Raw genomic sequence first — 13255 nt, 5'->3', positions numbered from 1 at the left:
GTAAAAATATCTTGTAAAATAAAAAAAGTTTTGCATACAAGATATACATTTTTATCGATCAGTTTTTATGACAGCTATATGCTACATTGATCCGATCTGAGCAATACGTTTGGAGATTATACCGTCGTCTCTTAGGATCATCAGAGGTCCTTCCTCAACTACGTCGACGACATGAAAAAATACGCCGACCAGACTTTGGCCGCAACTAACCTCTCAGTGGTCAAACCACTATCCATTGCAGACGAAGAACTCGAACCGAAATTGACCTTTCCGCAGCTTCGTTTGGATACTGTAGCAGGTTAAGTTTCACTTATCCAGAATAGACCCAGACATGTCAAACATATGTCCAGCGTGCAATGAGTCCCCGCAGGACACTAGACTTACACTTACACTAGATTTTACATTTTCCACAAAATCCGATTCTACGTTAACGAAATTGATCTAGATTTTATTCGGCCAACTGCTGTTATATTAGTAATCTAACCCTGTTTGGTAATTAATAAAATTTCCCACCACGGTAAGTCGCCAACTATGCATAGTTCTCTATATATGTATGACAGATCTCTATATGCCAAATCTATTGGTTCCATGTTGAGTTAGCTCCTCAACTACGCTAATATGTATTACGTAGTTGTCGTTATTGTAACAATCATAACAAATTAATTTCAAAAATGTATTTTATTTATTTATTTTTTTTGAAATCTACAGGTTTATTTTTTAGTTAATAAAGTTAAAGTAACTTTTACACTCCTGCTTCTTTAGTATAACTTATTAACTAAAAATCATTTTAGTCCTTGTGGCTATGTGTGGTGCTAATTGAAAAATCAAGACGAATTGAAATGATTGCAATAATGAAAATAATAAAGAAGAAAGCAACAACCAAAAGTGGCTCTTGCAAAAGTGTAATCTTCGAGAAACTGTACTTTAGATTGAAATTTGCAATATGATTTTCTACCAGATTTTTGCTAGACATTATTATAACCGGTCGTCCAACGGTATCTAAATATGTGTAATGCACTTCATTTGGTAGACGCTTCACTGGATATGGTGTTGTTATTTCGATATTGGAGACACCTTCAGGTAAAATGATTTTTATCTCCGCCTCATCAATTACCATATCGTTGTAGATGTGATCGATTAGACGCATTTTTAATTGATAGTTATCGCCGGCGTTGAAAAGGTATTCGAAAGATGGTATGTTATAACCTAGTGTGTAGTGTGTTTTCCAGCCACCGAAAAGAGGGAAACGTGGCCGCAATTCCAATTCAACAAAGTCACGCATAACTTTCATATTTGACGTAGAAATATTGCCATTAGTATCACGGTAGTAGACATCAGATGCTGATGCAGGTAAAATCGTCTTATACGATTTAATAGCGTGACCGGAACGTGCATCCTTTTGGAACTCATAACGCGAAAATGAACCCTTCAACAATGCGCCGGTATGTTCCATGTAAAGATTTTCTTTCACTGCAATATTGCCCCAATGCGATACTTCGATAATACGCTCAAGTCGTGTTGTGGTTAAAAATGGGCGTTCGTTTTCGTAGTGTATGACAAGTGATTGATTTGATAAGGCTAGCGTATGATAAATTACATTAGCTATTTTAATATATGTGAAAATTATAACTACTTACCTTCGATATTTTCGTAAGGTCCATATTTAATTTTATTAGACGCAACATTGAAGGGCTTGGTTTGTGTATAAGAGAGTATATTAGCGGAGCTTAATAAAACGCTAAGCTTCTGACTCTTTGTCTCGTACAGTGAATTCAAGTATAGATTACCCTCATACCTTACAAGTTGCTTCCCCGATTGCGGTATCTGACTGGGATGGGGTATTAACTTCTTTGTGTACACGGCTTCAATAGTGAACACTTCAGTGGCCGTCGATTTTGGGAATGCAATAATGAATTGGTGATTTCCATCAACCAATTTTTCCGTATATTTTAACTCTTTTTTATTTTCATCTCTTGCGGCGATAAATGCTAAATTTTTACGATCTGCAGCTGGTACAATGAACGTGTACACGCTAATCGGCTTGCCATCGCTATTGGTTGCTGTTATTTTAGTTAGCTCCTTAACTAGTTGGGTTGATATATCTAACGAACGATCAACATTCTTATTAATAATTTTTGCCTGAGTTAGACAAATAGTATAGAAAATTAATATTAATAAAATTGAACACCGGTTAGTTTTCATTTTGCTTTGGACACGTAGGTAGGGCACCGGAAAAATTTCGTCACTACAAGTTGTTGTATAAACGAACCCCCAATAAGAATTGAAACACAGGGCGTAACCGATAGCATACAGTTTTTTTTTGTTGTTCAGTTATACAATTTAAGATTTTCTAAACATTTTTAAAAAAGTATGTAATCTTGTAATATTAAAGAAAATAATAATACAATTACTTTTGTGTGATAACGTTGAACAAAAATACCCGAATGTTATAAATTAGTATTTTCGTTTTTTAAAACGTATGTAACAGCGATAATAAATTATAAATTAGTATTGTCTTAAACATTTTTAAAATGTATGTGTGCAACATAGCGATAATAAAAACATAAAGTACTTTCGTGTGTGTATCGATGTTTTATTTTTTTGTTTTCAACTTTTGTTAATTTAACAATAATGATTTCTCACGCAGCTTTTGTTTTTGTAAAATCATTTACAAATTGTTGCCAAATGCAGAAACAAAAATATAAGAAGAAGTGTACAAAACTATAAACACTAATCAGTAAAGACCAAATGTGTGGATATTTCGCGGGCGCAGGTGCAAACAATGACACACATGAAATTACAAACATGGAATATACAGACATAGAGAAGATAGCTGACATAACTCTATTTTTAAATTGTCGATAATTAAATTCTTTCAAAATAATATCTTTACCGCAGACATGATAAATAAACAGCAGCACAAAAAATGGCATTGCCAGGCCATCTTTTATAAATAGAGGAAACATACTGAAGACAGTAACTTCCAAAAACCATAAGGTTTCCAGTGGATAGCTATTTAATAAACATAATGCGGGGGCAGCGACAAGTAGTATAGACTTTTCATGAACCTATAAACATTCGAAATAGAAGTAAGATTAATTTATTGAAATAATTGTGAAAATATTCGAATAAATTGGAATTAATGCTTACCTGGAATGAGAACAAGTAAAAAGTCATGGCTGTGCTCACCAAACTTAACAAGAAAGTTTCTTTTCTTTTATTGAAGAAGAGATGAACGTTAATTGGGAGCACAAAAGCAGCAGTAACACCTAAGCACAGTATAGCCATTTGTTGATTTGACAATTTGTTTCTGAAATATGTTTATCCATTTAAAACATATCATGAAAAAGATTATATAATTTGAATACGTACTTAATTTTGTAAACGACATTTACGACACACCAAAAGTTTGAAACTTTATCTTCAAACACACCACGTCCAATGGGAAAGAGACGTCCCACCACCTCTAAAATTGAGTCCAGCGATCGTAGCCAAGGCAACCATAATACAACAAATGTGCTTACAACAATTGTGGCTACTAATGAGAACTTTTTAAGCTTTTGGGAAAAACTATAAAATAAAGTGGTAAAGGAATTATAAGAATTCGTAGTTTACATACATTTATATTGTAATCTAATTACCTCTTTTGGTCAAGGCTTGTGCGGAGCAGATAAATAAAAATTGGAAAGGCATGATAAAGCTCCATTTGTTTATAGTTCAATGCTAATGTATATGCGAATGAGCCTATATAATGTTTTTCTTTACATATAGCAGCTATAGCAATCAAAAAGAAACCAAGCGATATGTTATTGTACTGAAAGTGTCCGTTATCTATGAGAATTTGTCCAGGATACAAAATCATTGCTATAAGATAGACGAGCATTGATTTTTTATTTTGTTGATTTAAAATCACTTTACAAAGTACTAGCAAAGCTGGCAGATATATAACAACATCAGCAAGCAATACACTTAAACGCATAAATGTTTTGTGTTCATCGGATTCCACACCACGTGATTTGGTCAATTCAACAAAACTCTCATTATATTTTCCGGCGACAATACCCAATAAATAGCTGTGATATGCTGTCACAGGTGGATAATCTAATCCCCAGTATAATAGATCATTTTCACTTGTGTTTCTGTACCAATATTTAGGCTCCAAGTTTGTTGTGATTTCTTGCCAATGCCTTTGTGCTTCGTAATCGCCATACATTGGCGGCTTTCCTTGTCCAGAATATGAATATAGTGACACAATAGATCTTACAGCAATAGCGGCACTTATTGCAGCTAGAATATTGGCGTTAATCATAGTAATTTTTATTATTTAATTTATATGCCACGCCATCTACAAGTTTACACCGGTATCTTGGTTTTTAAGTTTGTTTACTATATAAAACAGCTGATCAGAGATGTGGAATCTTATCAAATAAAAGTTGCGTGACTCAAAAGGAATGACACTACACAAATTAAATAAAAATAGTGATATTATATATTTATATATATGGTATATTCATAGTAACAATTATTTAAAAGCTCATCATGATAAACAATTACTAAATTTTAGCAATATACATCATAAATGCCTATACAAACTGCCATTGCAGTTATATCGATTGTTAAAAATACCGTTTTTCACATCTCTATTAGAAAGTTTGTCAAATACCGCGTCCAGAAGTTTATGTATTATAATTCGTGTACTGTTTTATTAAAATAGTTCTAAATAATAGTAATAAAATTATATTTTTGCATCCAAATTATAGCAGAATGTCCATTTTTGATAATGCTAATTCAGAAGGCCCTGGATTTGTAGGTATACGGTTCTGCCAAGAATGGTATGTATTATTGATACAAGTACATGCTTACATTAAATTCTTTATTTTGTAGTAATAACATGTTGTATCCTAAAGAAGATAAAGAAAACAAAGTGCTGCTATACGCTTGTAGAAATTGCGATTACAAACAGGAAGCTGATTCGAATTGCATATACGTGAACAAAATTATGCACGAAATCGAGTAAGATTTCTATGTTCTTGTTGTCTTGTTTCTTTGACTTAGATGAATTATTAATTTAAATTTATAAATCTTCTCGCAGCGAGCTCACTCATATAGTGCCAGATGTGATATCTGACCCGACTTTGCCCCGTACTGAGGATCATGCCTGTCCTAAATGCTCACATAGGGAAGCAGTGTTCTTCCAAGCGCAAACACGTCGCGCTGAAGAAGAAATGAGATTGTACTACGTTTGCACGAATCAAAACTGTACGCATAGATGGACCGAATAAATTACTATTATAGTTGTGTATTTTGAATAAGTGAATAATAAACAATAAAATTGCAAACTTTAATTCTTTTGGCTAAGATATATGTACAATTTGGCTATAACTGCGTAAGCGTTGTCTATGTAAGTAAAGAATGGAGATGTTCAATATACATATGTTTTAGCATTATGTTTAACATATTTTGCTACCAGTTTGCACATACATATACATATTTTCTTAATCATACAGTAAAATTAATTTCATCACATGAAAAGCGGGAAAACGTTGGGCTAGAGAACATAATACAATTGTTTTAATAAAAATAAATTAGCAGCCAAAGATGGTACAGGGTGCTATATGTGTTAAAAGGTTTAATGGGTTGGTTTAAATATTGACAATGGAACAAACAGCAGAGTGACAGCGACAATGTCAATTGACTTATATTAGTTTCCTTCTAGTTCCTTCCACTAAAGGTGTGCTGTTTTGTAACTGAATTTTTTTGTTTCTCAGAGACTCCTGTTATACATCCTTCTACTTTACAAACTATAAAAAGAAATTATACAGTTTTATTACAAACAAATCTGAAAAAATACATATTATATAGGTTAAAAAAGCGCGAAGTGGTGAGATAACTGCGTTCACTTCCATTTAACGACAATTTCAACTTCCGTTCTTTCTTCACATCCGAAATTTTTATCAATTAATGTGATTAATTTATTGATATAAGGGTTTCGTTCGGTATTAGCTATAAAATTGGAAAAAAATCGGTCGGTGACTTTATTCATGTTTTTGGAAAGGATCACAGGGAATTTTGTAGGAAAAATTGCCGCCCCATTTTCCGTTTTTAATAGTTCTGGCCCCGTTCGACTTCTTTTTGTTTCCAAACATGAAAAAGTCATGGGCCGGGCGGGCATTTACGTAAAATATCCTTCCAGAAGTTTAAAATATCATATGAAAATCGTTACAGGACAAAGTTAAAACCTGAGTCTTTATAAAGTCATATCAAACTTTCCCTAAATCTAGAAACAAAAAATTCAAGCGGTATTTGCTTTTCCAATATTTAATGTCAACCTCCAATCTTGGATGTCAAATACATATGACAATAACACTGACGAAAAGAAAGGCGTAACTCGAAGCAATAGCGGCGAAATTCGTTTATAAATCGTAACTTCTGAGCAGTGATAAATATTTTTGTAAGTGTTTAGTAAGTGTACACTTACTATGTACATATGTATGTATATAAGTAACATACGATGTGATATATGTTTTAATCAAATAATTACCAAATGTTCCTGTTCCAGCTTTAAACATTTATGTATCAGCTAAAACTTCTTAAATGTGAAGAGTTGGCTCAATTGAATTGTTGCTTTTAAATATTATCTGTGCCTATATGCCAAAATTCATGTTTTACACATTCAGCAAATTGATATGTAAACATACAAATAGTAACACGTGATGTATAATATATGACTTTAACCACCGGAATAACACTTACGCCACAAAATTTTGAATTTCGCGAACTCGAACCGAGCTATTATCTCTCTTAAGAAAATAAAAGAACTTTCTATTTATCCATATTGTTATATTTAAAATTATTTAAATACATACATATATAATACATATTATTCGCGGTGATAAATTATAATAGAAAACCGATATCAGCAAAGAGCCTCCCCATAAACTAAAAGCATTCGCGATTCTATTGGTTATCGCTAAAATCAGCTCGAGCAAATAATATCAACAATATGTTTATACCCTCGCAACGTGTTGTAACAATGGTTGTTTTTAACACTTAAACCTCGGCAGATAGATAAAGAGTTAAATATATATGTATATAAGTGATCGGGATGACGGGTCGAGTTGAATTTCGGGTGACTGTTTATCCGTCGTTCCCTCCAAGTGATAGCGAAATTAAATTTTGCACAAATTGTGCAAAAATGATCGAAATTGAACTATAACATTTCAAGCCTCCAGGCACCGAATATGTGGACCTCAGTGACTGTGGCTAATATTTTACCAAGAAGATCGGCCAATCCGTGAGGTAAGTTATTGAAATTTACAGAAATATTTTTCCAGATAATAATGTAGTCTTGCCTCAAAAATGGATATAATCGGGTCAATACTACTTCTAGCCCCCACAATTCTATCTACTGTAAAGACGTTCAAATTATCGATTGACTTTATACCGGATATATCGCTCAAGTTTTCTTAAACATTGTAGTTCCGATAGTAAAAATTGTTCGGTTACATCCGAACTTAGGCCTTCCTTACTTGTTGTATTGTTTTATTACTTTCGCAATTATTTGATGCTATCAAAATTATATATTAGGCACCTATTAATAGGGATTTAATAATTATGGCCAGGAGGTTGCGCTTAAATATAGTAAGTGGATTTACTATGTCAAAAATATTGACTTCTTTTCTTCAATGATTTACGCACTGATAAGATAACCCTACCCTTTTTTAAAAGCGATCTTCGCAGCCATATATTAAGCTTACGTGAGAATCAGATAGATTTACACTCGTACAACTATAAAGGTAAATGTGGACTGAAATTTGCGTATAAAAATAAGTGTGGTTCACGTTTTAGACATATTGGTTATTTGGTACACTCCGAAGAGCTAACATGAAGGGCTTGCTCGTCTTAGTACTCGCTGTTGCTGCAGGTAAGCATTTTCGCACCGAAATGAGCAAACACCTCAAATTTAACATACAACTCCTTTGGTTACCTTACAGTTTCGGCTATCCCTATTAATGAGGATAGACAATCTGGTGAAGGTGGCTGGTATGTGCCACAATTGGATGGATCTCTCGAATGGATGACCACCGAAGAAGCCGAAGCCATGCGTCAAACACCAAGTGGTCGTGCCGCTGCTGTTGTCTATTTCCATTTGTACACCAACGAGAACCCCACCACACCAGACACAATCATTTCGGGTGATGCCGCTTCCTTGGCCGCATCTCACTTCAACAAAGCAAATCCAACCAAATTCATAATCCACGGTTGGCAATCGGATTCTGATTCCGATCTGAACCCATTGATCCGTGATGCTTACTTGGCAAGTGGTAAATACAACGTTTTCTCCGTAGACTGGAGCGACAAGGCACAAACCCTCAATTATGCTGCTTCCGTATTGCGTGTGTCCGGTGTTGGTAAACAGGTTGCTACATTCATCGATTTCTTGAACCAGGAGGGTGGTCTGTCCTTCGATCAGGTACATTTGATTGGTCACAGTTTGGGTGCTCATGTATCTGGAATTGCGGGCAAGAATGTACGTAATGGTCGTATCCAGCAAATTACTGGCTTGGATCCTGCCCTGCCCATGTTCAGTTACGACTCACCTGCTGATCGCTTGAATCAAAACGATGCCTACTATGTGGAGTCTATTCAAACTTGTGGTGGTCTTTTGGGTTTCTTGAAACCAATTGGTAAATCTGCTTTCTACCCTAACGGAGGTAAAAGTCAACCTGGTTGTGGTCTCGATCTGGTTGGATCATGCGCTCATTCACGTTCATGGATCTACTATGCTGAAGCTATCCAAAGTAATAATTTCCCATCTATGAAGTGTGGCGATTATGAGAGTGCTGTAGACAAGTCTTGTGGTCAGACCTATTCTTCGGTACGCATGGCTGCCCCCACAAACTATGTCAACGCCGATGGTGAATTCTATGTTCCAGTGAACAAGAAGGCTCCTTATGGCAAGGGCGTGTAAAATGCACATTATTCTGATATTTAGAATAAGCAATTGTTATGAAATGCCGTAAAATATTGTCAATAATAAAATCTTAGTATTTGGAAAAGCGTAAAGAAATATCTTATTAATATGTATATATAAAGAAACTGGAATATGTAATGTAGGTGTGCTGCCTGCATAAAGCTGATCAGCGAATTAAAAAGTTAAAGAAATTAACGTCTTTATTCGGTAACTGCAAGTCCTACCGCACCCGCACCCGCACCGGCAGCAACACAAGCAAACCAGAGCAGAAACATCATGAAAAAAAAATTGATGAAAGTGAGTTTCGTCACAACTCTTTAAAAAAAATTGAAAAGCCCCACCATCCACTAATGTTTCGAGAATTTTTATAGGAATAGACTATGAGTCTGAAATAAAGGTGGATTAAATACTTCTTAAGATCTTAAGATCTTTTATAGTATATTTCATAGTGAAAACTTTTTAGTTAGTTAGTTTTTAGTGGGATCCCAGTCACATTTTTCTTCTTTGTGAATCCTAACATTATTTACATCTATACAGAAATGTATTTCATCCTTTAATTTTAAATGAAATTGTAAAATAGTATTTTAGAGAAGTCAATTCGATGCATCTAAGTTCTTAGTTGTTCTATAGTATAATGCCTGAAATTCTTAAAAATTACTCATACGCACCGGTGGCCGTTAATTATATTCTGAACAGTGTACATTCAGTTTGTCATGGAGTTTGTAAAACATACAAGAAACCGTAGGAGACCCTATACAGTATATATGATCAGAGTGACGAGCTGAGTCGATTTAGCCATCTCCGTCTGTCTGTTCGCTTATACGTCTGTTCCTTTGGCTGTACGTACTTGAACAAGTCACTCCGTTTATGCGATATCAACCTGAAATGTTGGACACGCCTTTTTCTCTAAAGAAACTAGACATTTGGCGGAGTCGTCGATATCGCATCACTGTAGCCTTTAGTTGCCAAACAAACTGAACGTTTAAAATCACGTCCTTGTAAAGAAAACTATTTGACAAGCTATCTTCAAGAAGCTCGGCTCGAATTATTGTTTAAGTCAACGGTACAATCTCCGAAGGAACTCTTCGAAAAAGATCACTATAGCTTATAGCGACCATATAAACTGACAGATTAAAATCAAGTACTTGTATGGAATATTTTGTATTTGTGAAGGGTATTAGAGCTTCGATGAATTCAAAGTTGAAATTTATTCTAGTTTTTCTTGTTTGCAAACCACTTAATTAACTTTTTAAATATGTTTATTCAATTAATAAAAATTACATCTGAATATCAGATAATCACTATTTACCCTTGCCATGGGGAGCCTTTTTGTTCACTGGAACATAGAATTCACCATCGGCGTTGACATAGTTTGTGGAGGCGGCCATACGTACCGAAGAATAGGTCTTACCGCAAGACTTGCCTACAGCACTCTCATAATCGCCGCACTTATAAGATGGGAAATTATTCTTTTCGATAGCTTCAGCATAATAGATCCATGAACGCGAATGAGCGCATGATCCAACTAGATCGAGACCACAACCAGGTTGACTTTTACCTCCGTTAGGGTAGAAAGCAGATTTACCAATTGGTTTCAAGAAACCCAAAAGACCACCACAAGTTTGAATAGACTCCACATAGTAGGCATCGTTTTGATTCAAGCGATCAGCGGGTGAGTCGTAACTGTACATGGGTAGGGCAGGATCTAAGCCCGTAATTTGCTGAATACGACCATAACGTACATTCTTGCCCGCAATTCCAGATACATGAGCACCCAAACTGTGACCGATCAAATGTACCTGATCGAACGATAGACCACCTTGCTGGTACAAGAAGTCGATGAAGGTCGCAACCTGTTTACCAACACCGGACACACGCAATACAGAGGCAGCATAGTTAAGTGTCTGTGACTTGTCGCTCCAGTCTATGGAGAAAATATTGAATTTGCCAGTCGACAAATAAGCGTCACGGATCAGTGGGTTCAGATCGGCATCAGAATCCGATTGCCAACCGTGGATTATGAATTTGGTTGGATTTGCTTTGTTGAAGTGAGACGCAGCCAAGGAAGCGGCATCACCCGAAATGATTGTGTCTGGTGTGGTGGGGTTCTCGTTGGTGTACAAATGGAAATAGACAACAGCAGCGGCACGACCACTTGGTGCTTGACGCATGGCTTCGGCTTCTTCGGTGGTCATCCATGCGAGAGATCCATCCAATTGTGGCACATACCAGCCACCTTCACCAGATTGTCTATCCTCATCAATGGGGATAGCTGAAACTGTAAGGTGACCAAAAGAGTTTTATGTTATATTTGAGTTGTTTGCTCGTTTTCGGTGCGAAATAGCTTACCTGCAGCAACAGCGAGTACTAAGACGATCAAGCCCTTCATGTTAGTCTCTTCGGGGAATACCAAATAACCAATATGTTTAAAACGTGAACTTCTCTTGTTTTTATACCAAAATCTTTTACTCCAAATAGTTTAATTATGTAATTAATATTATTTATGTGGCATTTGTATTATATCTGATCATAAATTAGTCTTCATATTATGGTCAGTGTTGAGCCTATCTTATCACAAAATGTTGCAGAGACGAGATTTTGACAAATAGCAACAATTACTTTGGAAATTATTTTCAAATAAAATCACTTGATTTTAGCATCATACATACGTACATGAATGTATTTGTATCCGTTAAGGTGCTGTTTGTGGTTGAAGAACATGTGTTTGACACTTGTGATAAGTCCTTCTACTTTACAAAAAAAGAAGCTAAAAAATTCTCTGAAAATATATCGGTTCGATATTAGCTCTTCCTTATTATGGTCCCAATGAGCCAAGAGGTCGAATATATAGCTCTAGTTTAAATACTGTATATATTTGGCTTTGATCTGTGAAACATAAAGTCTAACCTTATTCAGATATATTATGGGGATATCCAATAAGTACTTATCTTTATTGTCCGACGGCGCAATTACCGAAAGAGTAATATATTGCCATGTAATACATTCTCGTAGACGGTTACTGTCACAATTTCAGATATATTGGATAATTTCGACGGCGCTAGAAATATGGAAAAAGATCGATCAGTAATTTGATCGACCCTATGGTCAAATTGGTTTGAATTTGTAATAAGAAATGTCTCAACGGAAAAATACTTTTTTTTACAGATATACCATAGTTTTGTTTGGATTTGATGACTAAAGTAAAAACTAAGTAAAACGGATTATTAGGAGTTTTGAGGTCAACTGTATTCCAGCCGAGCTGTGAGCAAATTTTATGTTTAGTTTCCCTGAGCTCGGTGGTAATGGTAATTTGGCAAACACCGACTACATAATCCCACTTTTCAACTGGGAAAGAAGTTCAAAGTATACATGGAAAAATATATTTGGCGTAAACTACGCGCAACATTCTAAACAATTATACAGATGGCTTGAAGATTGATGATGGAGTTGAAGCGGGATATAAAGTCCAGAGTTAGGCATGAGGCATTCTTTTAGGTTGCCGGACCACTGCAGTATATTTCAAGCTGAAGTCTTTGCTATTGCGAAAGCCGCTGAGCTGGCCTCTAATGCATCTGCAGGCAATTCCAGAGTCAATATCTGTGTAGACAGCAGTCAAGATAGTAAACTCGGATCGCATATCGGTCAGAAGTGTTTTGGGAAGCAGGGCAGTAGTGGGAAGCAAGCAACTTCACTTACTACTGTGTGCCAGGCCACAAATGCATTGAGGACAATGAAATAGTGTACGAGATTGCCCAGAATGGTGTGCGGCTAACAATCGAAAACGTGATCAACATTAGGAAACCCATCTATTGTCTATACGAGGATCTGGATAGAAGCATGGTAAAAAAATGAAAAACGAGCTACCTGGGTGCAAATATTGGCACTCGATAGATGAGACTGTAGGAACATGATCGGAATACTAACTGGTCACTGTCTGGTGGCGACACACGACCGCAGAATGAGGCTGTCAGATCGAGAAGACTGCAGGAAATGTCTAGAGCAAGGCACCAGGGAAATAATGGAGCATCTCTTGTGCACTTGTCCCGCATTGGCAAGACTACGCTGTAAGCATCTGGGGTCCCCACGGTATGATACACTGGAAGAGATATTGATAGTGAAACCACAGAGTCTGTTAAAATTCGCGTCAAGCGCAGGCATACTAAATGATGACTACTCCTCATGGACATAGTAACTGAACTCCATGCGGTATCGCAAAGAACCAAAAATGGTTTACGCGTGGCTCATTGGTCTGTCTAACCTAATCTAATCTTAACAATATGA

The 13255-nt window shown here is 35.9% G+C and overlaps 5 protein-coding genes across 5 annotated transcripts; 2 read left to right on the top strand and 3 right to left on the bottom strand.

Annotated features, from left to right (window-relative positions):
• Positions 1-663: 663 nt before the first annotated feature.
• On the bottom strand, positions 664-2260 carry LOC126753551 (dolichyl-diphosphooligosaccharide--protein glycosyltransferase subunit 1). Its single transcript, XM_050465072.1, has 2 exons — positions 1638-2260; positions 664-1578 (listed from the first exon to the last, which is right to left on the bottom strand). Exons 1-2 carry the CDS (start codon positions 2200-2202, stop codon positions 788-790), a joined length of 1356 nt encoding a protein of 451 aa, XP_050321029.1. The 5' UTR covers positions 2203-2260; the 3' UTR covers positions 664-787.
• A 312-nt stretch (positions 2261-2572) lies between these two features.
• LOC126753550 (probable dolichyl pyrophosphate Man9GlcNAc2 alpha-1,3-glucosyltransferase) lies at positions 2573-4398 on the bottom strand. The gene is made up of 4 exons (XM_050465070.1): positions 3642-4398; positions 3373-3570; positions 3151-3310; positions 2573-3068 (listed from the first exon to the last, which is right to left on the bottom strand). Exons 1-4 carry the CDS (start codon positions 4307-4309, stop codon positions 2640-2642), a joined length of 1455 nt encoding a protein of 484 aa, XP_050321027.1. The 5' UTR covers positions 4310-4398; the 3' UTR covers positions 2573-2639.
• A 266-nt stretch (positions 4399-4664) lies between these two features.
• Positions 4665-5345, top strand: LOC126753560 (DNA-directed RNA polymerase II subunit RPB9). The gene is made up of 4 exons (XM_050465081.1): positions 4665-4694; positions 4761-4832; positions 4885-5013; positions 5093-5345. The coding sequence occupies exons 2-4, from the start codon at positions 4765-4767 to the stop codon at positions 5280-5282; spliced, it is 387 nt and encodes a 128-aa protein (XP_050321038.1). The 5' UTR covers positions 4665-4694; positions 4761-4764; the 3' UTR covers positions 5283-5345.
• A 2477-nt stretch (positions 5346-7822) lies between these two features.
• On the top strand, positions 7823-9070 carry LOC126753555 (phospholipase A1 VesT1.02-like). The gene is made up of 2 exons (XM_050465076.1): positions 7823-7924; positions 7995-9070. The coding sequence occupies exons 1-2, from the start codon at positions 7885-7887 to the stop codon at positions 8969-8971; spliced, it is 1017 nt and encodes a 338-aa protein (XP_050321033.1). The 5' UTR covers positions 7823-7884; the 3' UTR covers positions 8972-9070.
• A 1145-nt stretch (positions 9071-10215) lies between these two features.
• LOC126753556 (phospholipase A1 VesT1.02-like) lies at positions 10216-11372 on the bottom strand. Its single transcript, XM_050465077.1, has 2 exons — positions 11324-11372; positions 10216-11252 (listed from the first exon to the last, which is right to left on the bottom strand). The coding sequence occupies exons 1-2, from the start codon at positions 11361-11363 to the stop codon at positions 10276-10278; spliced, it is 1017 nt and encodes a 338-aa protein (XP_050321034.1). The 5' UTR covers positions 11364-11372; the 3' UTR covers positions 10216-10275.
• Between the last annotated feature and the right edge of the window lie 1883 nt (positions 11373-13255).

This window comes from Bactrocera neohumeralis, chromosome 3, assembly GCF_024586455.1.
Source record: "Bactrocera neohumeralis isolate Rockhampton chromosome 3, APGP_CSIRO_Bneo_wtdbg2-racon-allhic-juicebox.fasta_v2, whole genome shotgun sequence".
Lineage (NCBI taxonomy): Eukaryota > Metazoa > Arthropoda > Insecta > Diptera > Tephritidae > Bactrocera > Bactrocera neohumeralis.
The sequence above is the reverse complement of the archived record's forward strand: the minus strand, read 5'-3'. Positions and strand labels throughout refer to the sequence as shown.